Source organism: Vicia villosa, linkage group LG4 (assembly GCF_029867415.1).
Source record: "Vicia villosa cultivar HV-30 ecotype Madison, WI linkage group LG4, Vvil1.0, whole genome shotgun sequence".
NCBI lineage: Eukaryota > Viridiplantae > Streptophyta > Magnoliopsida > Fabales > Fabaceae > Vicia > Vicia villosa.
The window spans coordinates 158,665,271-158,687,114 of NC_081183.1; the positions used below are offsets into that span (position 1 = coordinate 158,665,271).

Sequence of the window (21,844 nt, forward strand, 5' to 3'; positions counted from 1 at the left end):
AATTAAGCCTCTTGCTGCTAATCAAATGCACTTATCTAAATGGTGGAGCTTTCTCAGGTCATATATACTTGTGGGAAGTCAGTTTTCATATTCATGCTTCTTTTTTTAAGTTGGATTATTTTATTAAAATTAATCTGGATTGTTCTGTCTGATTGTTAAAATATTGAGTTATTTTCATTTTTATAAGCAAGCTTACAAAATCAAATTCATACCATTTTAATATTTATCTAGAAGAGTGAAGTTTACAAGTGTTGAACTTTAGATAACATGGCAAAATGATTTGTAGCATCGTGTCCAAGGATAGTTTCTTGGACAACCATTAAAAGGAAAATGAATAGTTTAATATTGCTTATCCATTATTCACGTAGCAAATCAATAATATGGTTAATTATCAAAGTTCGATCTATTTTGTGGGAAGTCCTCTTCATAATGTCTATCATAAGAAAGGGATTTTTGTCTTTTGGCATTTCTCAATAGAAAACTACAAAATTTACTGCAAGATCTTGGATAAATGTAAAACGTTTATATCTTACATGTGTGCAAAGTGTATTTTTTTAGTTAATGATGGGCAATGTTAATTTATTTAAAGATTAAAGTTTGCACTAATAATAAAATTTTATTATAGATGTTTTGATCTACAACTTAGCCATCAAGTTTATAAAAGCCTTGAAATGCAACTTAGCCATCAATATAATTTTAGCCATCAATCTTTAGTGAATTACATCGATTTCCATAATATTGTCTATCAAGTTAGGGTTTATAAATAACACATAAGTAATGAATATTACGTTTGTCATAGGAAGCAATATGACACACGAAATAATATCTTTGGCAAATAATAAGAGGTGTTCATTATGGAATCTAGCATATTATATGAGAGTAGTGCTATTTAGTACGAAACAATTTGAAGAAAAAATGCAAGAATGAGTATGTGTCACTATTTTAGTGGTAAATTTTAAATTAATTTTAAATTTAACTTCTTTTTTAATAGGGATCATGGGAGTTGTGGTGATAATGGATGATTGAGATCTATTCTTTCATTTCTTGTTTATTTATTTTCTTACTAATAAGCATTTTCCATTATATGAATACTTTTTGTTGTTTCCCAACGATATTGTTCTGTCTGTTGTATTCTCCTACTGACAAATATAATATTCCTCATTTGTATGTTATTTATAATTCCTAACTTTATAAACATGTTATGGAAATGTTAACGTGATTCACTAAAATAGTTAGAACAATCAAATATCATTTGAGATCATTTAGCAAGCGATGTTATATCATCCAATATTTCTCAAAATCATGACCTGTGAGGTTGCCTCTTCAATTGCTCAAACATTGGACTTCAAAGTTGAATTTCAAGACTTTTGTAAATATAATGGATAAAATTATCTTAATGTATTTACAACTCTAAGAAAGGTTGAAGACTTCTAATGCATTTCAAGACTTTCTGAATATCGTTGTTCCGTCTCAAACCATAGGGTGAATTTTTCACTTAGAGAGAACAAAGTGTTTTTCACTATAAGTTACCCTTTTCTAATTAAGAACAAAAATAGAGAAGAATGTTAGACTGATCAGATTTGGATTCAAGTGTCACATATGCTGCTGAATTGATATCCAGATATTACTTTCATCAGGGTCACCTTTGTTAGGCTCTTATGTGAGGAACGTGATAAACATTTCATCTAAGCACTTAGTATCCACATCTCCTTGAATATGATATGTAATTTTCCAAATGTCACTTCTAAAATATATGAAATTTAGGTTTGTTGTCTCTTTAAGCAGTAATGTCTTGGTTATCTTTATGCAGTTAGTCTGTTCTCTCTCTTGGGCTTTTTCATTTTTGGTTGAATGATGACGGTAGTGTCACTCTACTATAAGTACATTGAAAATTAGATTCTATTAGTTTGATATAATATTCTTGTCAGAACTTGGCTAAACAATCCTCCCATGAGTCAGTCATCAATGTTGTGGTGCCTTGTCTTTCTTCCACGCTGTTGTCATGCTTTCTATTATGCCGTTGCCACGCTGTGCGTTTTCTTCGGCAAGTTTTAAGTGTTTTTCTTTTATGGGTTTTTTAGGAGGTTGTGTTAATTTTTTCTTATAATTGAGAAGTCCTACTTATTTGTAAATCAGTACTTTTGCTAGTAATGAAAACCCAATTTATTTTGTCTAGAAAGTCCTATATATTTACATTGTCCACTAGAGGGGACTGTTGCTTTTTGCCTTTTCCATTGAAAACATACAAAATTTTCTTCAAGGTTTAGGACAAAGATAAAATGTTTTATCTTACATGTGTGCAAATGATTTTTTTTAGTTCATGTTTGTAAATTTAAACTTATCTAAAGATAAAAGTTTGCAATAATGAAATTTTGTTATTGACATTTGATGTGTTCATTCCTTATAGTTGCAAAAATTTCAATATATATTTACTCATCATATTTGCAGAAGATTTGATATGCTACTTAGAGGTCTAGATGTTGAGAAATACATGGCGCATCCATTGCTCAACATCACGACCTCTAAGTTACATTTCAAGCCTTTTTTAAGCAAGATCGGTAAACTTATATTAAATATTTTTACAACTTTAAAAAATTAGCAAATGAAAATATCAATAACAAGATTCTATTATTAGTGCAAACTTTTATTTTAAATACCATTTTCAAATGTAAATAAAAATATTATACCTTTGTCCAAGACCTTGAACAAGATTTTGTATATTTTCAATGAAAAATGTAAAAAGCCAGAGTCCGCCTCTAGTGGTGGAGATTGTCAAGAGGATTTTCCACACAAATTAGATTGGACTTTGATTACAGCCAGAGGGTTGATTTGGCAATTTGCTATTTAAATATCACAACACTACTATAATTATTGTCTTTGACAACACTCTTTTATCCTACATGTAAAAAATGTAACCTAAAATAATATATAGGACAACTTTATCTTATTGTTGCCTATGGTAGATTTATAGTTCATGACAGATTTAATTCGCCTTTTTGGGAAGCACCGTGGTTGGATGACAAAGCTCTAAAAGAGGTATTTCCGAATTTATTTATTGCCTCTAGTCTTAAAAATGTGTCGGTAGCCGCTATGGGAGGATGGGTTAATGGAGTGTGGCAATGGGGAGATTTTGGAATCTCCGGTTCCATTGAGGGGAATAACGGTTTTGATACGAATATCTTGTCTTTGAGGGGGTGTTTGGCGGAGTTTGATGGTTGGAAGGAAGGAAAAGATGAAGTTGTGTGGAGGGGAAATCCGGAAAAGGTTTTTTCAGTAGCTTCTTTTTATGCTTTTTATGAGAATTTACGCATTCCGTTTGGTCCTTCAAATAGACATGAGGAAGCTTTTGGTATTTTGTGGAAGATGGAAGTTCCGTTTAAGATAAAGGCTTTTGGGTGGAGATTACTTCATAATAGGCTACCTATGAAAGATCTTTTGGAGAGGAGAGGTATGTCTTTTCCTTTGAATGAATTAAAATGTACATTTTGTGAGTATGGTGTGGAAAGTAGAAATCACTATTTTTTTGATTGTTGGGTGGTAAAGTATATTTGGAGAGAGATAGCTTCTTGGGTGGGTAAAGAAGATAATGTAGAGGAGGAGTGTTTGTCGTCTTTTATGGAATGGCACTCTTATTTTTATAGGAAGAAAGCGCATGGTAGGAAATTGAATGTGGTTTGGATGGCTATAACTTGGATTTTGTGGTCGGTTAGGAACGGTTGGTGCTTTCGTAAGGAGCCTTGGAATGTGAATAATATTGTTTGGAACATTAAGATATTGGTTTGGAAGTGGTCGTTTTGTGGGAAAATTACTTATCCCAATTACTCTTTTTACGAGTTTTGTATGGATCCTATATACTTCCTCTCGTAATTGTAATTGGTTTGTAATTTCTCTCTTTTTTGTCGGCGCTTTCGATTTTCTTTATAAAGGTTTCGAGAACCCTTTGTTCTCGCATCAATGATATCTCTTGCTTTCTAAAAAAAAGAAGTTGTCTAGCAGCAGGTTATAAGCATCCCTTATTCTAACTTTTGGGATGTTTATCTAATGCTAATATAACACATACCAATTGTAATAGGAAATATTACACATACCAATTGTAACTTTTATGAGTTTTGTAAAAATCCTTTGTTTTATATCTCTTAGGTTTCATTTGGTGTGTAATTTTTCTTTTCCGATTTGTCTTATCGGATCTCTTTTGTAACCGGGTTTGAGAATTTCTATTCTCTTTTTAATGAAACTTGCTTACAAAAACAAAAAAAAAATATTTTGGGTTAAACTTTATTTCAGTTTTCTTCCCAATAGTATAATATAATATAATTATTTTAACTTATTAATAAATAATATAATATATATTAATATATTTTGTTTTCTTTCCAATTCTAATTATATAATATAACCACTTTTAATTATAAATAAGTCATTCTATATATATATATATATATATATATATATAACCAGTTTGTGTGAGTTTAGAGAATCCATTATCTATGCCTAAACAATCCATTCTTTGAGTCAAACTACATCTAGTCGACTGGGATACAAAAGGGCAAAACAGTTTGTTAAGCTCAAAAGCGCCGAGGGCCCTAGCTAGAAGAAAGCAAAGGCCCACAAGAAGTGAGAAGTTTTAGAGGAAAATAGCATATGAATGGAGAACGGGGGGCCTTATGAAGGAAAGTTATAAGAAGCGAATATGGAGTCCTAAGTGGATCGAGAAACCTCCACAAAGTAGTTGATTTTATGCACTATAAATAAAGAACTCGGTACAAAGTTTAAGAGGTTCACAATTTTACAAACGCCTACACGCTAAACACTCAGAGTACCCAAGCGACGATCGAAATAAGTCAAGCAAAAGCTATGTATGTTAGAACCACTTAATTTTTCTGCAAATTTTAATATCATGTCTTTTTCATTCAAACTTATTTGTTTTCCTTACAAGTTTTTGCTTAAACATTGCCATTGATTGTAATTTCGAATTTCGTGAAGATTCGAGGTCGTGTCGAACACATTATTTTACAAAGAAGACACTTAACACCTAGAAAAAACTCTTTGATAATACAAGTGTTTTTCTGAGATTCACTGGTCGATCTCGCAAGTGACCTTTAAAAAGAGACCAGCGAAGTTTACCACTTTCCAAGGTAAACATTTGGATGACATTTTTGGTCCGAAACCTCCGAACCCGGTCCGCTGCCTACTCATTGACGGATTTATATGAGAAACACCTTTGTTCCCACCTCAATTTCAAATTTATTCTCTTACAACTTTGTAAAAAGAAATTACACTTAAAAGTTATATTATTTAAAAAATTGTACTACAATCATCCTAAAGTAAGTGTCTTATTCAAATAAAGCCCTGGTCTTATGGTCCTATTTTTAAGGATTAGCTACGTTAGAATTTCCATAAAATGCGAATTTTCTGTTTTGCCTCAGTACTTCTATAAATACCTTGCAATGTTAACCTTCATGGCATGCACTATTCTGCATGTTATATTGTTTCAGACTATTTGATGATTCGAGAAGCTGGGATGCCGAAAGAATAGCTACTACTATGGGAAGCATATCATTGATTCATTTTCTAACCACAGGTTATCTTTTCTCCTTTCATTTTTCCTTTCCCTTTTAGCATCTACGATTTTTATGCTTTTTCTCTTTATTAATTACTTCATGCTTACTTCTTCAATTTAATAGCAAGGCAGTTACTTGCTTAACATATGGCAAAGTTGGAGATTTGCTAATTTCTGGGGTGTGAGGATGGAATAGTTCGTGTTTGGAACCCTAAAGGTATGATATTAACCTTACTGTTCTAGTTTATTCCAATATTTTAAAAACCAAATTGAAGATCGAATTGATAAAGTCAATGAGTCACGTGATTCAATTAGTTTAATAAATTCAACCACAATTGATCTGGATTGTTCTGTCTGATTGTTAAAATATTGAGTTATTTTCATTTTTATAAGCAAGCTTACAAAATCAAATTCATACCATTTTAATATTTATCTAGAAGAGTGAAGTTGACAAGTATTGAACTTTAGATAACATGACAAAATGATTTTTAACATCATGTCCAAGGATAGTTTCTTGGACAACCATTAAAAGGAAAATGAATAGTTTAATATTCCTTCTCCATTATTCACGTTGCAAATCAATAACATGGTTAGTAATCAAAGTTCGATCTATTTTGTTGGAAGTCCTCTTCATAATGTCTATCATAAGAAAGGGATTTTTGTTTTTTTTCATTTCTCATTAGAAACATACAAAATTTTCTACAAGATCTTAGATAAATGTAAAACGTTTATGTGTTTGCAAAGTGTATTTTTTTAGTTCATGTTTGCCAGTTTTAATTTACCTAAAGATTAAAGTTTACACTAATAAAATCAATAAAATTTTAGCCATAAATGTTTACAAAAGGCTTGAAAAACAACTTAGTCATCAATATAGTTTTAGCCATCAATCTTTTAGTGAATTATACCAACATTTCCATAACACTGTCTATCAAGTTTGGGTTTATGAAAAACATACGAATGATGAATATTACGTTTGTCATGTGAAAGAATATGACACACGGAATAATATATTTGGTAAATAATAAGAGGTGTTCATGATGGAATCTACTTGAAACATATTATATTGAACGCCTCTTGTTGTCTCCCTATTATATTGTTCTGCCTGTCGTATTCTTCTACCGACAAATATAATATTCATCATGTATATGTTATTTATAATTCCTGACTTGATATACATGTTGTGGAAATGTCAATGTTTCCTAACTATATTATTTTGTATTTTCATTTTTTTACAAAGCTTACAAAATCAAATTCATACCATTTTAATATTTATCTAGAAGAGTGAAGTTGACAAGTGTTGAACTTTAAAAAACATGATAAAATGAATTATAACATCATGTCCAAGGATAGTATATTGGACAACCATAAAAGGAAAATGAATAGTTTAATATCACTTCTCCATTGTTCACGTAGAAAATCAATAATATGGTTAGTAATCAAAGTTCAATATATTTTGTTGGAAGTCCTCTTCATAGTGTCTATCATAAGAAAGGGATTTTTGTTTTTTGCATTTCTCATTAAAAACATACAAAATTTTCTACAAGATCTTAGATAAATGTAAAACGTTTATATCTTACAAGTGAGCAAAGTGTGTATTTTTAGTTCATGTTTGTCAGTTTTAATTTACCTAAAGTTTGCACTAATAATGGAATTTTATTATTTGATGTTTTGATGTGCAACTTAGCCATCAATGTAATTTTAGCCATCAACCGTTGTTATCTTACCTGTGTGCAAAGTGAATTTTTTTAGTTCATGTTTGTCAGTTTTTATTGAAGAGTAATTCAATATTCAGAAGATGGACTGATCTTCTGATAGTTACTCAGAAGATAGTATTGACCAGAAGATGCTGTCTGGGTCCCATTAGCTTAGCTGTTTAGTAGTAAGGGTACTTTAGTATTTTGTAGTACTGTTTGTACCTTAGACTTGTTCACTAAGTTTACTGTTTTAGGGCTTATGTGGCAAGATTCTCTTTTCTTATAAATAGCCTTGTAATAGCTATCATTAAAGTAGAATACAACATTTATTCTCTCATCTCTTTTGCGCCGTTATTCTATTATTCTCTTTGTCACCATCTTTATTCTTTGTGCACCAACAATTGGTATCTAGAGCTCCGGTTCCAAACACAGGGAAACACGAGTGAACGTGAGTTTGTGTGACTGTGTGATTGATTTTGTTTCGGGGAAACAAAGTGTGTTGAATCACATTTTTTCTTGATTGTTTGTGGGTTGGGAAACACTGTGTGAGTGTGAGTGAAATCTGTTTTTTGTCTGCACAAGTTTAAAGATGAGTGGAAGCAACTTGAATACCAAACTTCCAGTTCTTGATGGTAAAAACTGGAATAGATGGATGATTCAAATGTGTGTATTATTTGGTGCTCAAGATGTTCTAGATCTTGTCACTGGAGGATATATTCCGGTTGCAGCGGATGCAACGGAAGAACAAAGAGAAGCGCAGAGAGAGACGAAGAAGAGAGACCAAAAGGCGTTGTTCTTCATCCATCAGTGTGTGGATGTGAATGTGTTTGAGAAGATTGCTGATTCTATGACGTCAAAGGAGGCGTGGGATATACTGGTCAGGTGTTACGGTGGTGACGTATCAGTAAAGAAGGTGAAGCTTCAATCCCTGAGAAAGCAATATGAAAATCTCAACATGAAGAACAATGAGAAAGTCTCTGAGTATATCTCTAGAGTGATTGTGATCACTAATGAGATGAAGGCTTGTGGAGAAACTCTTTCTGAACAAGTAATCATAGAGAAGATATTGAGGTCACTTACTCCTCAATTTGATTATATTGTTGTATCCATTGAACATTCTAAAGATCTGGAAACCATGAGAATAGAAGAGTTGCAAAGCAGTTTAGAAGCACAAGAGTTGCGTCTGACTGAGAGAACTTCTGAGAGAGAAGTTGAGCAAGCTCTGAAGGCTTCTTTTGTCAAGAAGGACCAGAAGCATAGACGTGGTGATAGATTCCAGAAGGAAGCCTCAACTTCTGATGATAAGAGATATCAGAAGGGAAATGATAAGAAGAAAGTTCAATGTTACTGTTGCAAACAGTTTGGCCATTTTGCTAGAGACTGTTTGGCAAACAAAGGAAGGAGATCAGAAGAAGCAAATATAGCCAGAGGAGGATCAGATGATGAACCTGTGCTATTGATGGCTTCAGAGTCGGACAAAAGATGTTCGTCAGAATGGTGGTATATGGACACTGGGTGTTCAAATCACTTGACTGGAAACAAACAATGGCTGATAGACTTTGACTCTGAAAGGAGGACAAAGATCAGATGTGCTGATGATAAGTACCTATATGCAGAAGGTATGGGAAATGTCAAAGTCAAAGTGAAGAATGGAAAGACTGTTCTGATCAAGGATGTTTGGTATGTTCCTGGAATCAGAAGCAATCTGATGAGTGTGGGTCAGCTCATTGAGAAAGGTTTCTCAGTTGTTATGAAGAATAACCTCTTGAAGTTGTATGATTCCAATCAGAAGTTGATTATGCAATCTGAACAGGGAAGCAACAGAACATTCAAGGTGAATGTAGAAACAGCTGAAATAGAGTGTCTGAGTGCTGAAGGCTCAAAAGGTGATAGTAAGTTGTGGCACAAGAGGTTGGGGCACTTGAACTATAGAAGCCTGGGGCATCTAAGTTCTAAGAAGCTTGTACATGGCATTCCAAAGATTGTGAAGCCTGAGAAGTCATGTGAGGTATGCATGAAAGGCAAACAACCCAGATTGCCATTTGTATCAGAAGTTGCTCCAAGAGCAAAGCATGCTCTGGGAGTAGTGCACTCTGATGTGTGTGGACCATTTCCAGAACCTTCACTTGGAGGAAATAGGTATTTTGTGTCTTTTGTGGATGAGTTCACAAGAATGACGTGGGTAACTCTCATTAAGTTTAAGAATGAGGTGTTTACAGAATTCCAGAAGTTCAAGGTGAAGGCTGAGAAGCAGAGTGATCAGAAGATAAAGATTCTCAGAACGGATGGTGGAGGCGAGTATAACTCTACAGAATTCCAGAAGTTCTGTGATGATAATGGAATTGAGCATGAAGTTACTGCTCCTTATACTCCTCAACACAATGGTCTTGCTGAACGTAGAAACCGTACTTTGCTTGATATGACGAGAAGTATGCTTAAAGAGAAGAAGCTTCCTCATAATCTATGGGGAGAAGCTGTTGCTACTGCAGCATATGTGCTCAACAGGTGTCCAACGAAGAGGCTGAAGGAAATTGTTCCTTTAGAGAAGTGGACTAAAGAGAAACAGAGTGTTAGTCATCTGAAGGTTTTTGGTTCTGTGTGTTACAAACACGTTCCAGAAGCAAGAAGGAAGAAGCTGGATGATAGAAGCAAAGTGATGTTATTGGTGGGGTACCACAGTACAGGTGCATACAAGCTCTATTGTCCAGAAACTAACAAAGTTGAAGTCAGCAGAGATGTCATTGTGAAGGAATCAGAGGTTTGGGATTGGAGAGAGTCTCAACCAACTTCTGATGTAGAGATAACTTTTGAAGAAAAGTTGGAGTCAGAAGAAGAAGAATCTTCTGAAGACGAGTCAGAAGATGAAGCATCTTCTGAAGATGAGTCAGATGGAGAATCTGATTCTGATCCAGATTCTGATGATGATCCAGATTCTGGTGGTAGTCATGATTCTGGAAGGGAAAACTCTGAAGACATAGGGTCTGGAGGACAAGCTTCTGGAGATGATCATGGAGGTGGTGACTCAGGAGTAGCTGACTCTGAAGTAGCTCAGCGACCACAAAGAGTCAGAACTATACCAAGAAGGTTTGCAGATTTTGACATGTTGCAAGACACAGAAGTTGACTCAGAAGGAGAGGTCATTCAGTGTGCTATGTTAGTAGATTCTGAACCAGTGAGTATAGAAGAAGCGCTCAAGAAGAAGGTCTGGCTGAATGCCATGAAAGAAGAACTTGAGGCTATAGAAAGAAACAAGACTTGGAAGCTGACAGAACTTCCAAAGAATAAGAAAGCCATCAGCGTCAGATGGGTTTTCAAAGTAAAGCTGAAGCCAGATGGATCAGTTGGTAAACACAAAGCAAGGCTAGTGGCTAGAGGTTTTCTTCAGAAACCTGGACTAGATTACTTTGAGGTGTTTGCTCCTGTAGCTAGACATGAAACAATCAGACTGGTGATTGCGTTAGCTGCGAACAGAGGTTGGTCCTTGATGCATCTGGATGTAAAGTCTGCATTTCTGAACGGTCCATTACAAGAGGAGGTATACGTGTCACAACCCCCTGGCTTTGTGAAAAAGAATAAGGAAGGGATGGTGTACAAATTACACAAAGCTCTGTATGGATTGAAGCAAGCACCCAGAGCTTGGAATTTGAAGATTGATTCATTTTTCAAGAAGCAAGGGTTTCAGAAGTGTGAGATGGAATATGGAGTTTATGTGCAACATTCTGGAAGCAATATGATTCTGCTGTGTCTGTATGTTGATGACATATTGCTTACAGGGAGTTGTCCAGAAGATCTGATGAAGTTCAAGAAGGTGCTGATGAATGAGTTTGAGATTACAGACCTTGGGAAAATGTCATATTTTCTAGGGATGGAGATTCTGTACTCAGAAGATGGTATCATTCTGCATCAGTTGAAGTATGAGTTAGAACTTCTGAAGAAATTCAAGTTGGAGAATTGCAAAGCTGCTGTTACACCGTCAGAAGTGAATCAGAAGTTGGACTCTGATTCTGAAGGTGAAGATGTTGATGCTACGGTATTCAAACAGCTGGTTGGTTCTCTAAGGTATTTGTGTAATACCAGGCCTGATATATGCTATGCAGTTGGATTGGTTAGTAGGTTCATGAGTAAACCTAAGTGGTCCCATTACCAAGCTGCTGTCAGAGTCTTGAGATATGTCAAGGGAACTCTGAAGTTTGGCATATTGTTTCCTTCTGGGAGAAAGGAAGAATCAGAATTATTGAGTTATTCTGATTCTGATTGGTGTGGAGACAGAGTTGATAGAAGGAGTACTTCTGGATATTTGTTCATGTTTCTGGGAGGCCCTATCTCTTGGAGTTCCAAGAAGCAACCTGTTGTTGCTCTATCAACCTGTGAAGCTGAGTACATCGCAGGCGCTGTAGCTGCATGTCAAGCTGTGTGGCTTCTGAATCTATTAGAAGATCTGAAGATTAGAGTGAAGAAGCCTTTGAAGCTGATGATTGATAACAAGTCTGCAATCAATCTTGCCAAGAATCCGGTGTTACACGGAAGAAGCAAGCATATTGAGACTAAGTATCATTTCTTGAGAAGCCAAGTCCAGAATGGAACATTAGAAGTTGTGCACTGTAGCACTCAGAAGCAAGTGGCAGATATTCTGACAAAGGCGATCAAGACGGATCAATTTATGCTCTTGAGGGATGGAATTGGCGTTGTCAGTTTTGATTGAAGAATATGAATTAAGGGATGGTATTGAAGAGTAATTCAATATTCAGAAGATGGACTGATCTTCTGATAGTTACTCAGAAGATAGTATTGACCAGAAGATGCTGTCTGGGTCCCATTAGCTTAGCTGTTTAGTAGTAAGGGTACTTTAGTATTTTGTAGTACTGTTTGTACCTTAGACTTGTTCACTAAGTTTACTGTTTTAGGGCTTATGTGGCAAGATTCTCTTTTCTTATAAATAGCCTTGTAATAGCTATCATTAAAGTAGAATACAACATTTATTCTCTCATCTCTTTTGCGCCGTTATTCTATTATTCTCTTTGTCACCATCTTTATTCTTTGTGCACCAACAGTTTTAAGTTACCTACATATAAAAGTTTGCAGTAATAATAGAATTTTTTTATTGATGTTTTGATGTGCTCTTCCTTAGATTTGTAAAAAATTCAATAAAATCTTTTCATTAATGTTTACAAAAGGCTGGAAATGTAATTTAGCCTTAAAAAAAAAATTAGCCATCAATCTTTAAGTTAATTACACCAACATTTCCCCAACCCTGTCTATCAAGTTTGGGTTTACGGAAAACATACCAACGATGAATATTACGTTTGTCATGTGAAAGAATATGACACACGAAATAATATTTTTGGCAAATAATAAGAGGAGTTCATGATGGAATCTACTCGAAACATATTATCATGAACTCCTTTGGTTGTTTCCCAAAGATATTGTTCCGCCTGTCGTATTCTCCTACTGACAAATATAATATCCATCATTTATATGTTATTTATGATTCCTAACTTGATAAACATGTTGTGGAAATGTTAATGTGATTCATTAAAATACTTAGAACAATCAAATACCTTTTGAGATTATTTAGCAAGCGATGTTGCGTCATCCAATATTTATTAACATCGTGATCTCTGACGTTGCGTCATCCATTGCTCAACATCTGGACTTCTAAGTTGAATTTCAAGACTTTTGTAAACATAATTGATAAAATTATATTAATTTTTTACAACTCTAAGAAAGGAGCATTTCATGAGAGAAGAAAGTGTGAATTTTTCACTATAAGTTACCCTTATCTAATTAAGAACAAAAAGAGAGAAGAATGTCATACGGGTCAGATTTGGCTTCAAGTGTCACATATGCTGCTGATTTCCATGTATTACTTTCTTCAGGGTCATCTTTGTTAGGCTCTTATGTGAGAAAGGGGATAACCATTTTTTCTAAGCACTTAGTATCCACATCAAAAGCACTTAGTATCCACATCTGCTTGAATATGATATGTAATTTTCCAAATATCACTTCTTAAATATATGCAATTTAGGTTTGTTGTATCTTTAACTAGTAATTTCTTGGTTATCTTTATGCAGTTAATCTTTTCTTGCTCTTGTGCTTTTTCATTTTTGGTTGATTGACGATGGTAGTGTCACTGTACTAAAAGTACATCAGAAATCATATTATCTGTCAGTATGATATAAGATTCTTGTGTTGTTCCTTCAAAATAGTTAAAATGCAATTGTAGAGTTATATTTTTATGTTTGTTTATTTTATGTGTGGTCCATCTCGTTTTTCATTGTTTCCTCGTGTACTTATTAGTTCTATCATCTTATTAAATATTACCGTTGTCATGCTTTCTATTATGCTCAGTTAAACAACTTTGCTATAGAACAAGATATATATAATCTTACAAGGGACTTCGAAAAGAAGGAGACGACAAAAAATGAGATAACAACTCTGCTGAACTCTTCTGAGATTGCTAAAAGAAAGGTAATATCTGCATTTTGTCCTTTTTAAATTGGATATGGCAACTTCTATTTCCCTTTTTCTTTTATCGTTTTAACTAATACTTAAAGCATAGGGTTGTTGTGTTACATGATGTTATAGAGAGAAAGAACACAACAATTTTGAAACTAAAGAATGATGTGGTTATTCTTGAACAAAAGGTATACATGTAAATATCAAAAATATGGAGTAACCAATTTGACAGATTTAGATTGTTATGAAGTTGTTGAAATTGATCCACATTTCTAGAACATTCTAGCAAAAATATATGACAATGTTTAGAGAAAACTAGAATAGTCTAAAGTTGCTACATGTTTCTAGATTGTTTCAATAATTCTTAGATTTCCTTATAGTCTATAAAGTTCTATGTTAATGTAGTGTAGAAAAGACAACAAAAGTCTAGATAATTCTATTCTAGAAACATCCTCAAGCACCTATAAATAGGCAAGCATATGTGTAATTGTATTCAAGCCTTTAAGCCTTTAAGGTCCAATATCAATAACAATGAAGGCTTCATCATTCTATTACGCTCTTTCTATAATAAGTTAATTACTTATGTGTTGCCTCTTGTTTCGTGTTACTAAATGTTCCAATACTAGCTCTCACATTACTTGCTACTATCTTTCAACTATCTATTGATGCTTTTTACACCATCCAACTACATTCTAAACTATCACTACTACCTCAAATACCAACAGAAATACATTACAATATCACATTACTTTTAACTTTCAAACAACCAAAACAGGAAGGGTTACTTATGAATTTGAAATGTTTCTATATTAATGCCTCTTTTAAAATTGACAGCATTACAAGGCTTCATCGACCATCCTTCTTTACATTATTTCAAATGAAACTCAACTGCCATAAATGAGAGACAATCTCATTTATGCTATGGATAACACTACTAGCCCCTCATCTTCTGATTATGATAATTCTCTTGTCAACAATACACAAAATCTTAGAGCTGATGCCTTTGTTTTGAACAAGAATTCTAATTCTACAAATGATTAAACATCTACGCCAACAAAAATTTTAAGTTCATCAAGGACACTCATTAAACACCGCTCACAATCTCAATATGCCAGTCCAATTCCAGAAGTTTTAATTTATCATAAATCTAATACAATTTCTTCGAGCCAAAAGCAATTGTCACCACGTAAGGACCTAGAAAAGAGTAGAAGACGATCTCTCACTTGAGCTAAGACTGCAGGTGCACATAATTGTGTAATTTTGGAATTTCTTTTCAAGGATTTCAAATGATGTAGTATTCATATAAAACAACTAGACTAAAACCCGCATGATGCGCAGTTGTAAATTAACTAATTTATTTTTTATTAAATTTTAAATATTTTAAGAATTTATTTTCACAATAAATGGATATAAAATTTATATTACAATAATGTATAGTAAATTATAATCGTGACAATGCAAATATATGAATTAATCACTAAAGATACATTTTATTTTAAAGAAAAATACATATTTATAAATTCAGGGTGACATGTGTAATTTAGTTTTGCAAACTTAAATAAGTATAAAGTGTTTTTTATTTATTTTATTTTGTTTTGATTCTCTTGTCCTTTTGGTACTTATCTTTGATTTAGATATTTGATTTTAAAATGTTAAATGTATATATTTATTTTTAGTGTAAAATAAAATTAAAAATTATTTTGTAATTATTATAAAATAAAACTTTTAATAATTTTATAAAAGTTATGTATATTTTATTAAACTTTAGTTATCTCGTGAATAAAGGATTGAAAATGCTAGTTTCAATATTAACTTAATTTTTATTAATGAGATTGTAAAAAATTTATTTGATTTTGTCATGATATTAATTGAAAAATGAGTTTTTTTTTTTTGTAATTTATTTAACTTTGTCATGATATAATTATTATTATGTCAATTGAAAGCCTTGAGTTTTTTTTATATATTTCTTTTATTTAGTTATCATTTAGACAAAAGTTTTAATTGTCCATTTGAAACACGTCTAAATTATAAATAACAACTCATAAAATGAGAATTTTTTTTTTTCAATAAGCAATTGTATTAAGAAATCGCACTAAGGGTGCAACCCTCACAGCAAGATTACAAAGATTTGAAGCAACCTAACGGTGTCAAGTACCAATCAAAAAAACTAGAGGAAGAAGAAAACATATCCTTACTAGCCAACCAACTCCAAGAATAGAACATGACATTATAAGACACTACATCAAAACTATATTGGCTTTGCTCGAAAATGATAGCATTGCGCATTCGCCAAAGACTCCAAGAAGTAGCGATCCATATAGTGTTAATCCTCCTCCTATCAATTAGAGATTTCGCCTTAGTTTGAATAGTTCCAAAATCCATGAACTCCTCCAACGCACTACAACACGGAAGGGCTTTTAAAGCGCTTTTTATGGGCTTTAAGAGCGCTTAAAAGCGCTGTGAAAGCCAGCGCTGGCGTAGGTAACAAAAGCGCTTCAGAAAGCGCTCTGGTAGGCCCCCCTTTAAGAGCGCTTTTTCAAGAAAAGCGCTCTGATACCCCCCTATGAGAGCGCTTTTTCTGGAAAAAGCGCTCTGATAGCCACCCCTATAAGAGCGCTTTTCCAAAAGCGCTTTCGTATGTTGCGTTTTTTTTTTTTATGCTTTTTATTATTTCTAAACCTGCACTTTTGGCAGCAATATTTCAGAACCTGTAATTTACTATTTTTTGGCAGTATTTTTTCATGAACCTATAATTTATCATTTCAAATCGATATATACCATTATAATCGATATCGATTATATACAAAAAAAGTATTATATTATATACCATTAATGTAAATCAAAATACATATATACATATTTCTAAACCAAAACAACTAAACCAATTCACATATTTCTAAACCAAAACAACTAAATGGGAAACAACTTCCGAGTTCTTATGCAACCAATGTACGCTTCCTGTATTATCTGGAGCTATGTTGTATTGATGCTTTAGTGGAGAACCAGTAGTCACCTGAGCTATGTTGTATTGTGTCACAGAATATGAATCAAATAACTGTACCCCGAACGATCCTGCCACAGAAGACTTCGGGGTACATTACTTGATTCATATTCTGTGGAACATAATCGGCAGGCGCACATTGTGTTCTATCCTTTACCAGTCCATCCACTGTTTGAAGCTCAACCTACAATAGAAAAACGTGATTATTTACACAACATTCACATTCTCAATATTTTCTCTATCAACCAAAAATTTCCTCATCTCCGAACAAAAGACAAAATAGTTAATAAAAATAGTGCTATACCAGAACAGAAACCAATTTATAAGAAATCAATTAACAACCACATGCACATAAAAATAGTTTTTGATAAAAGAACAAGTCAATTGAGCCAACAACCAAAAACCCTAAAAAAAATTCTGTTCATCATCTTCGAAAAACCTCTCCAGAAACTGTAAATACATTGTTCATATTCATCCAACAACAATCACAATACACAGCCGCAAACACTAACCAAAACCCTAATTGTTCATCTTTCTCATACACGCAAACCATTCATCAGAAACAAAACCATTCACAAATCATCATCAAACATAACCAGACAAACATTCATCAAACCCAAACATTTGTTCATCACTTTCCTAATCAAACAAACCCTTCAGAAATTTGAGAGAGGAAGAGAGAATAAGAAATAAACTCAGAAAGGTCTCACCCGGTTTTGGTTTGTAGATTCAGAATCGAAACCGAACTCAGCAACAACACGAACCTCAACTCACCATAAACTCGTGTGTTTTGGATCTGAAAGGAAGAAGAACGGCGGAGGTTGCTAGGGTTTCGGAGAGAGGACGGCGGAGCAACGAAGGAAGAAGAAAGATATGAAACAAAACGCGTGTGTTTGTAAAATATATAATTTTTTAAATGGGCTACCAGAGCGCTTTTCAAAAGCGCTTTAATAACACCCCCTACCAGAGCGCTTTTATCCCAAAAGCGCTTTCGTAGCACCCACCCTATAAGAGCGCTTTTAAAAGCGCTTTCATAACCCCCCTACCAGAGCGCTTTTTAAAAGCGCTCTCATACCCCCCTACCAGAGCGCTTTTTAAAAGCGCTCTCATAACTCCCCCTACCAGAGCGCTTTTTTTGCATCATTTTTCCTTGTTTATTAATTTTGTTTTTAGCGAGCCCTACGAGAGCGCTTTTGCTAAAAGCGCTTTAGTAGCTGCGCTGCTACAGCTTAAATTTGGCGTAGTGACGAGAGAACGGTCTCAACTCCTAACCACGAATAGATCCTACTCCACATCGTCTTGGAAACGTTGCAAAAAAAAGAACAAGTGAACCAACATTTCCGGATGGTTCCCGCAAAACACACACAACGGATTGGAAGAGGTAAGGGCGACCCCCTTGTTTGCAACAAATCCTTTAACGGAAGTCTGGCAATCAAAAGCCTCCAAGCAAAAATCTGAATCTTCGGAGGAATTAAAAGTTTCCACATATCATTCAACATACCTATCGTCGCAGCCTGCCAAGCACTAGTCTTCTCCCTAGAAAGAGCCGCGGCTATGCTAGCCACTGTGAAAACGCCGCTGCTGTTCGGAGTCCAAATAAAGGAGTCTGCTACGCTGATGTTAGGGGCCATAGGACTTGCACTGCTGCTATTTACGACCGCACCGCTGCTGCCAGCACCCGAACCAGTACAGGCCGAAGCCAGCAGAACACCAAGAGTATCCCATTGATCCGAAACGACATTGCTGGATAGAATAACTGGACCAAAGTCAGCAGCCCCCATGAAACACTGGTTCTGCCAGCAAACCGAACCATCAGACCACGAAAAAGCCTCAGAAATGGAGCACAGTTTGTTAGACGACAAATCAAATAAATCCGGAAACCTCAAGCGAAAGGATTGATCACCACACCAAGAACTGTACCAAAATAAGATATGATTTCCTTTGTTGAACAAACCACAGACAAGACTCGAAAAACCTCCTTCTTCAGAATCCTCATTAACATCATTTAGTAAAACGTCCCGCCACCAAACGGAATCTTTCGCATTGAAAACTTCCCCAATAGGCACCTGCACTTTGAGCTTCGGGTCTTTGTATCTCACTTCCAAGAATCTACTCAAAATAGCATTGTCTTCCGTTAAAATCCTCCACTTCCACTTGAGAAGAAGCACCTTGTTTATTTCGCCCACGTCTCTAATTCCCAAACCACCTTTGTCTCTAGACTTGCAAACAGTTTCCCAATGAATACATCTCCTATTAACATCTCCGCACCAAAGAAAATTGCTAATGAGACTTCTCAATTCCTTAATGACCTTTACGGGCGCCTTATAGAAAGAGAACGTAAAAGTAGGAATCGCATTAAGCACCGCGTTTATGAGGGTCACTCTTTCGCCTATAGAGACGATCTTACCTTTCCATGTGGAGAGCCTACCTTTGATGTTATTGATCACCTTCTCCCAAACTTTTCTACTTCTAGGATTCGCACCCACCACAATCCCCAAAAACGAGAAAGGGACTACTCCTCTTTTACAACCAAGAAAACACATTGCGGAATTCATAAACCACTCTCCCACATTGACATCGAACACATTACTTAAGAAATATAGATTAATAATTTTCTAAAACCTAAGTTTATCCGATAAACCTTGTGTTTTACAACAGCTCAACATAAGGTGTTATTATCGGATTAACATCATTTTAATAGATAAAATTTGGAGCAAGATTCATGACATTATGTGAGACATTTTGTCTCTATAAACTCAAACCAGGAAGCAATATATGAAGAAAGATGTTTCACAAATTTTGAGACATTCTACGTAGCATAGAAGCCTGTATGTGTTGAATGAATCTCACACCTTTTGAAGATTTAATTATTTCAATTCTTATTCAATCTTGTTTAATTGTTTTATGAGATTTTTTAAATATGGAAAACTTTCACAAAAGATCACTCACCAAGAATTAAAGAGAACAAATCTTATGTGTGAAGATTTATAAAATCAAAAGAATGCAAATCAATTTAATGAAGAATTTTTTCTTGCAAATCAAAAAATAGTACTACAATGGTCTCAAAGTAAGTGTGTTAGTAAATACTTTCATACATGTTAAGAAATGAATGAGAGTAATAAATTTGCCAAATTATTTTTATTGGCTATTGGTGTATTTTCTTTATTATTAATGTAAGGTGAGAGAAATATAAATTGAAAGTATTAATTAGGATATAATTAGAATATAAAACTAAAAAGGTATTAAAAATTAAAATTGACATTTATTTTGGGGCAAATAATTTTAAAAAATGTGACATTTGTCTTGGGACTTAGGAGTACAATTTAGTCATGGTTTAAATATAGTTTTTTGCATTAACACCTTTTTACATAAAAAAAAAAACAAATATTTTTAAAAATAATGTTTGATAAAAATGCATTTCAGATTGTTTAATGGAAATAAAAAGTTTAAATTTTTTAAAAACAATAATATTTAGCCAAACCACACTTAAATGCAAATTTAAATAAATAATTAACCCTACATATTTTAATAAAACACCATTACACATTTTCAAATATCAAATGAAAATTACACAAATAAAATTTCAAAAGTTTTACAAGCCATCTTATATATATACTCGTGGTGGGAGGTCAGTTTTCACAATCATGCTTCCTTTTTCAAATTGAATTACTTTATTAAAATTAATACATTAAGATATATTTAGAATTACTTAATCACGTTCTTAATAAAGCCCTAGTCTTACTAGTGTCCTATTTTTAGGATCGGCTGCTTTTGAATTTCCATGTAACCTGCGATGAAATGTGGCTTTTTTGCATTTGAAGAACAATTCAATTCCCTTCATTTGCATTGTTGTGATCGGTTATGGAGTGTGCAATGCAATTATAGTTTCAGCATCAGACGATCGTACATGTAAGGTTTGTTTTACTATTATTGTCACATATTTGTTGTAGAAAAATAGATAATCAATGGAAGTATGTTTACTATTGTCTGCTTAAATCTTCAATCTCTTGTAGTTGAAAGTTTTAGTCATTTATGGTTACTTTGAACCTTCACTTACTGAAGCTTTCATTAATTTATTTTTATATCTGAAATAGAGTTTTCCAATTTAATGTAGCTGACTCAATTTTGCGGGGAAGGACCAGTGTTGCTAATTGCAGATCCCAATGTTTTTTAACAATGCTTTTTAATACTAATAAATTTAAATACATTGAGCAATGCATGCTTCTCAATGTTTTTTTGTATGTTTTGCAATTCACGGTCCTTGCTTCTAGATACTAATATATTTACTTTTTCAGGTATGAAGCATATCTAAGGGAACACTATTAAGAAATATAGTTTTCCCTTCAATAACTAATGCCATTGCATTGGATCCGGCTGAACACGACTTCTATGCTGGGAGAGTAGGGATGGAATCATGGAAACATATTTATTGCTGCACTCAACACTGAAAGAATCACTACTACTAATAACTATGGGAAGCACATCATTGATTCATTTTCTAACCACAGGTTATCTTTTCTCCTCTTGTTTTTCAGATCATGAATATATTGACCTGTTAATGCCCTCTCTTTCATTTTTCCTTTCCAGAATTAGTTTAATCAATTCAACCACTATTGAACTATAGAATTCAGCCTAGTTGTTAAAATATTGAGTTACTATCATGAAAATATATTGAGTTATTATCATATGCCATGTTTGCATGACAGGGTCATCTTCACTGCATGGTATAAACCCTAAAATATCAAAATAGAAACCTCCATAATATATACTTAACAAATAACCTATGAATTAGAGTAGAGCAGTTGACCATTATTAAAAATTTATTGGAAGAAGAATAGGTGTAGCGAAACGGATTTTTCTTTGCGAATTGGGCGCTAACCCCTCTCTAGAAAGGGGGTTAGGGTTCGCCGGAATATGCATATGAGTGGCCCAAGGAGGAATTTTCGAGATGAGGGGTGGAAGGAAGTCAATCAGAGGAGAGCGTTAAGGGGTTTGAAGCCTAGGTGGGATACTTTTCCTTTAGGAGGGAGGAATCAGAACCAATGTCAATAAGTTTCCAAGGTAACTTCAATCTATTTCTCAGAGTTTCCTGACTATTCAAATGTAAAGGAGATCTTCGATTTGTTCGGTCTTTAA

At 33.9% G+C, this 21,844-nt stretch overlaps 1 protein-coding gene across 1 annotated transcript; it reads left to right on the forward strand.

Annotated features, from left to right (window-relative positions):
- Nucleotides 1-3,090: 3,090 nt before the first annotated feature.
- Nucleotides 3,091-3,867, forward strand: LOC131598185 (uncharacterized). Its single transcript, XM_058870809.1, has one exon. It carries the CDS (start codon nt 3,091-3,093, stop codon nt 3,865-3,867), a length of 777 nt encoding a protein of 258 aa, XP_058726792.1.
- Nucleotides 3,868-21,844: the final 17,977 nt, after the last annotated feature.

Bases quoted from the DNA above. Each gene is read 5' to 3' on its own strand.
- LOC131598185 (XM_058870809.1), top strand. From the start codon at position 3,091: ATGGGAGGATGGGTTAATGGAGTGTGGCAATGGGGAGATTTTGGAATC.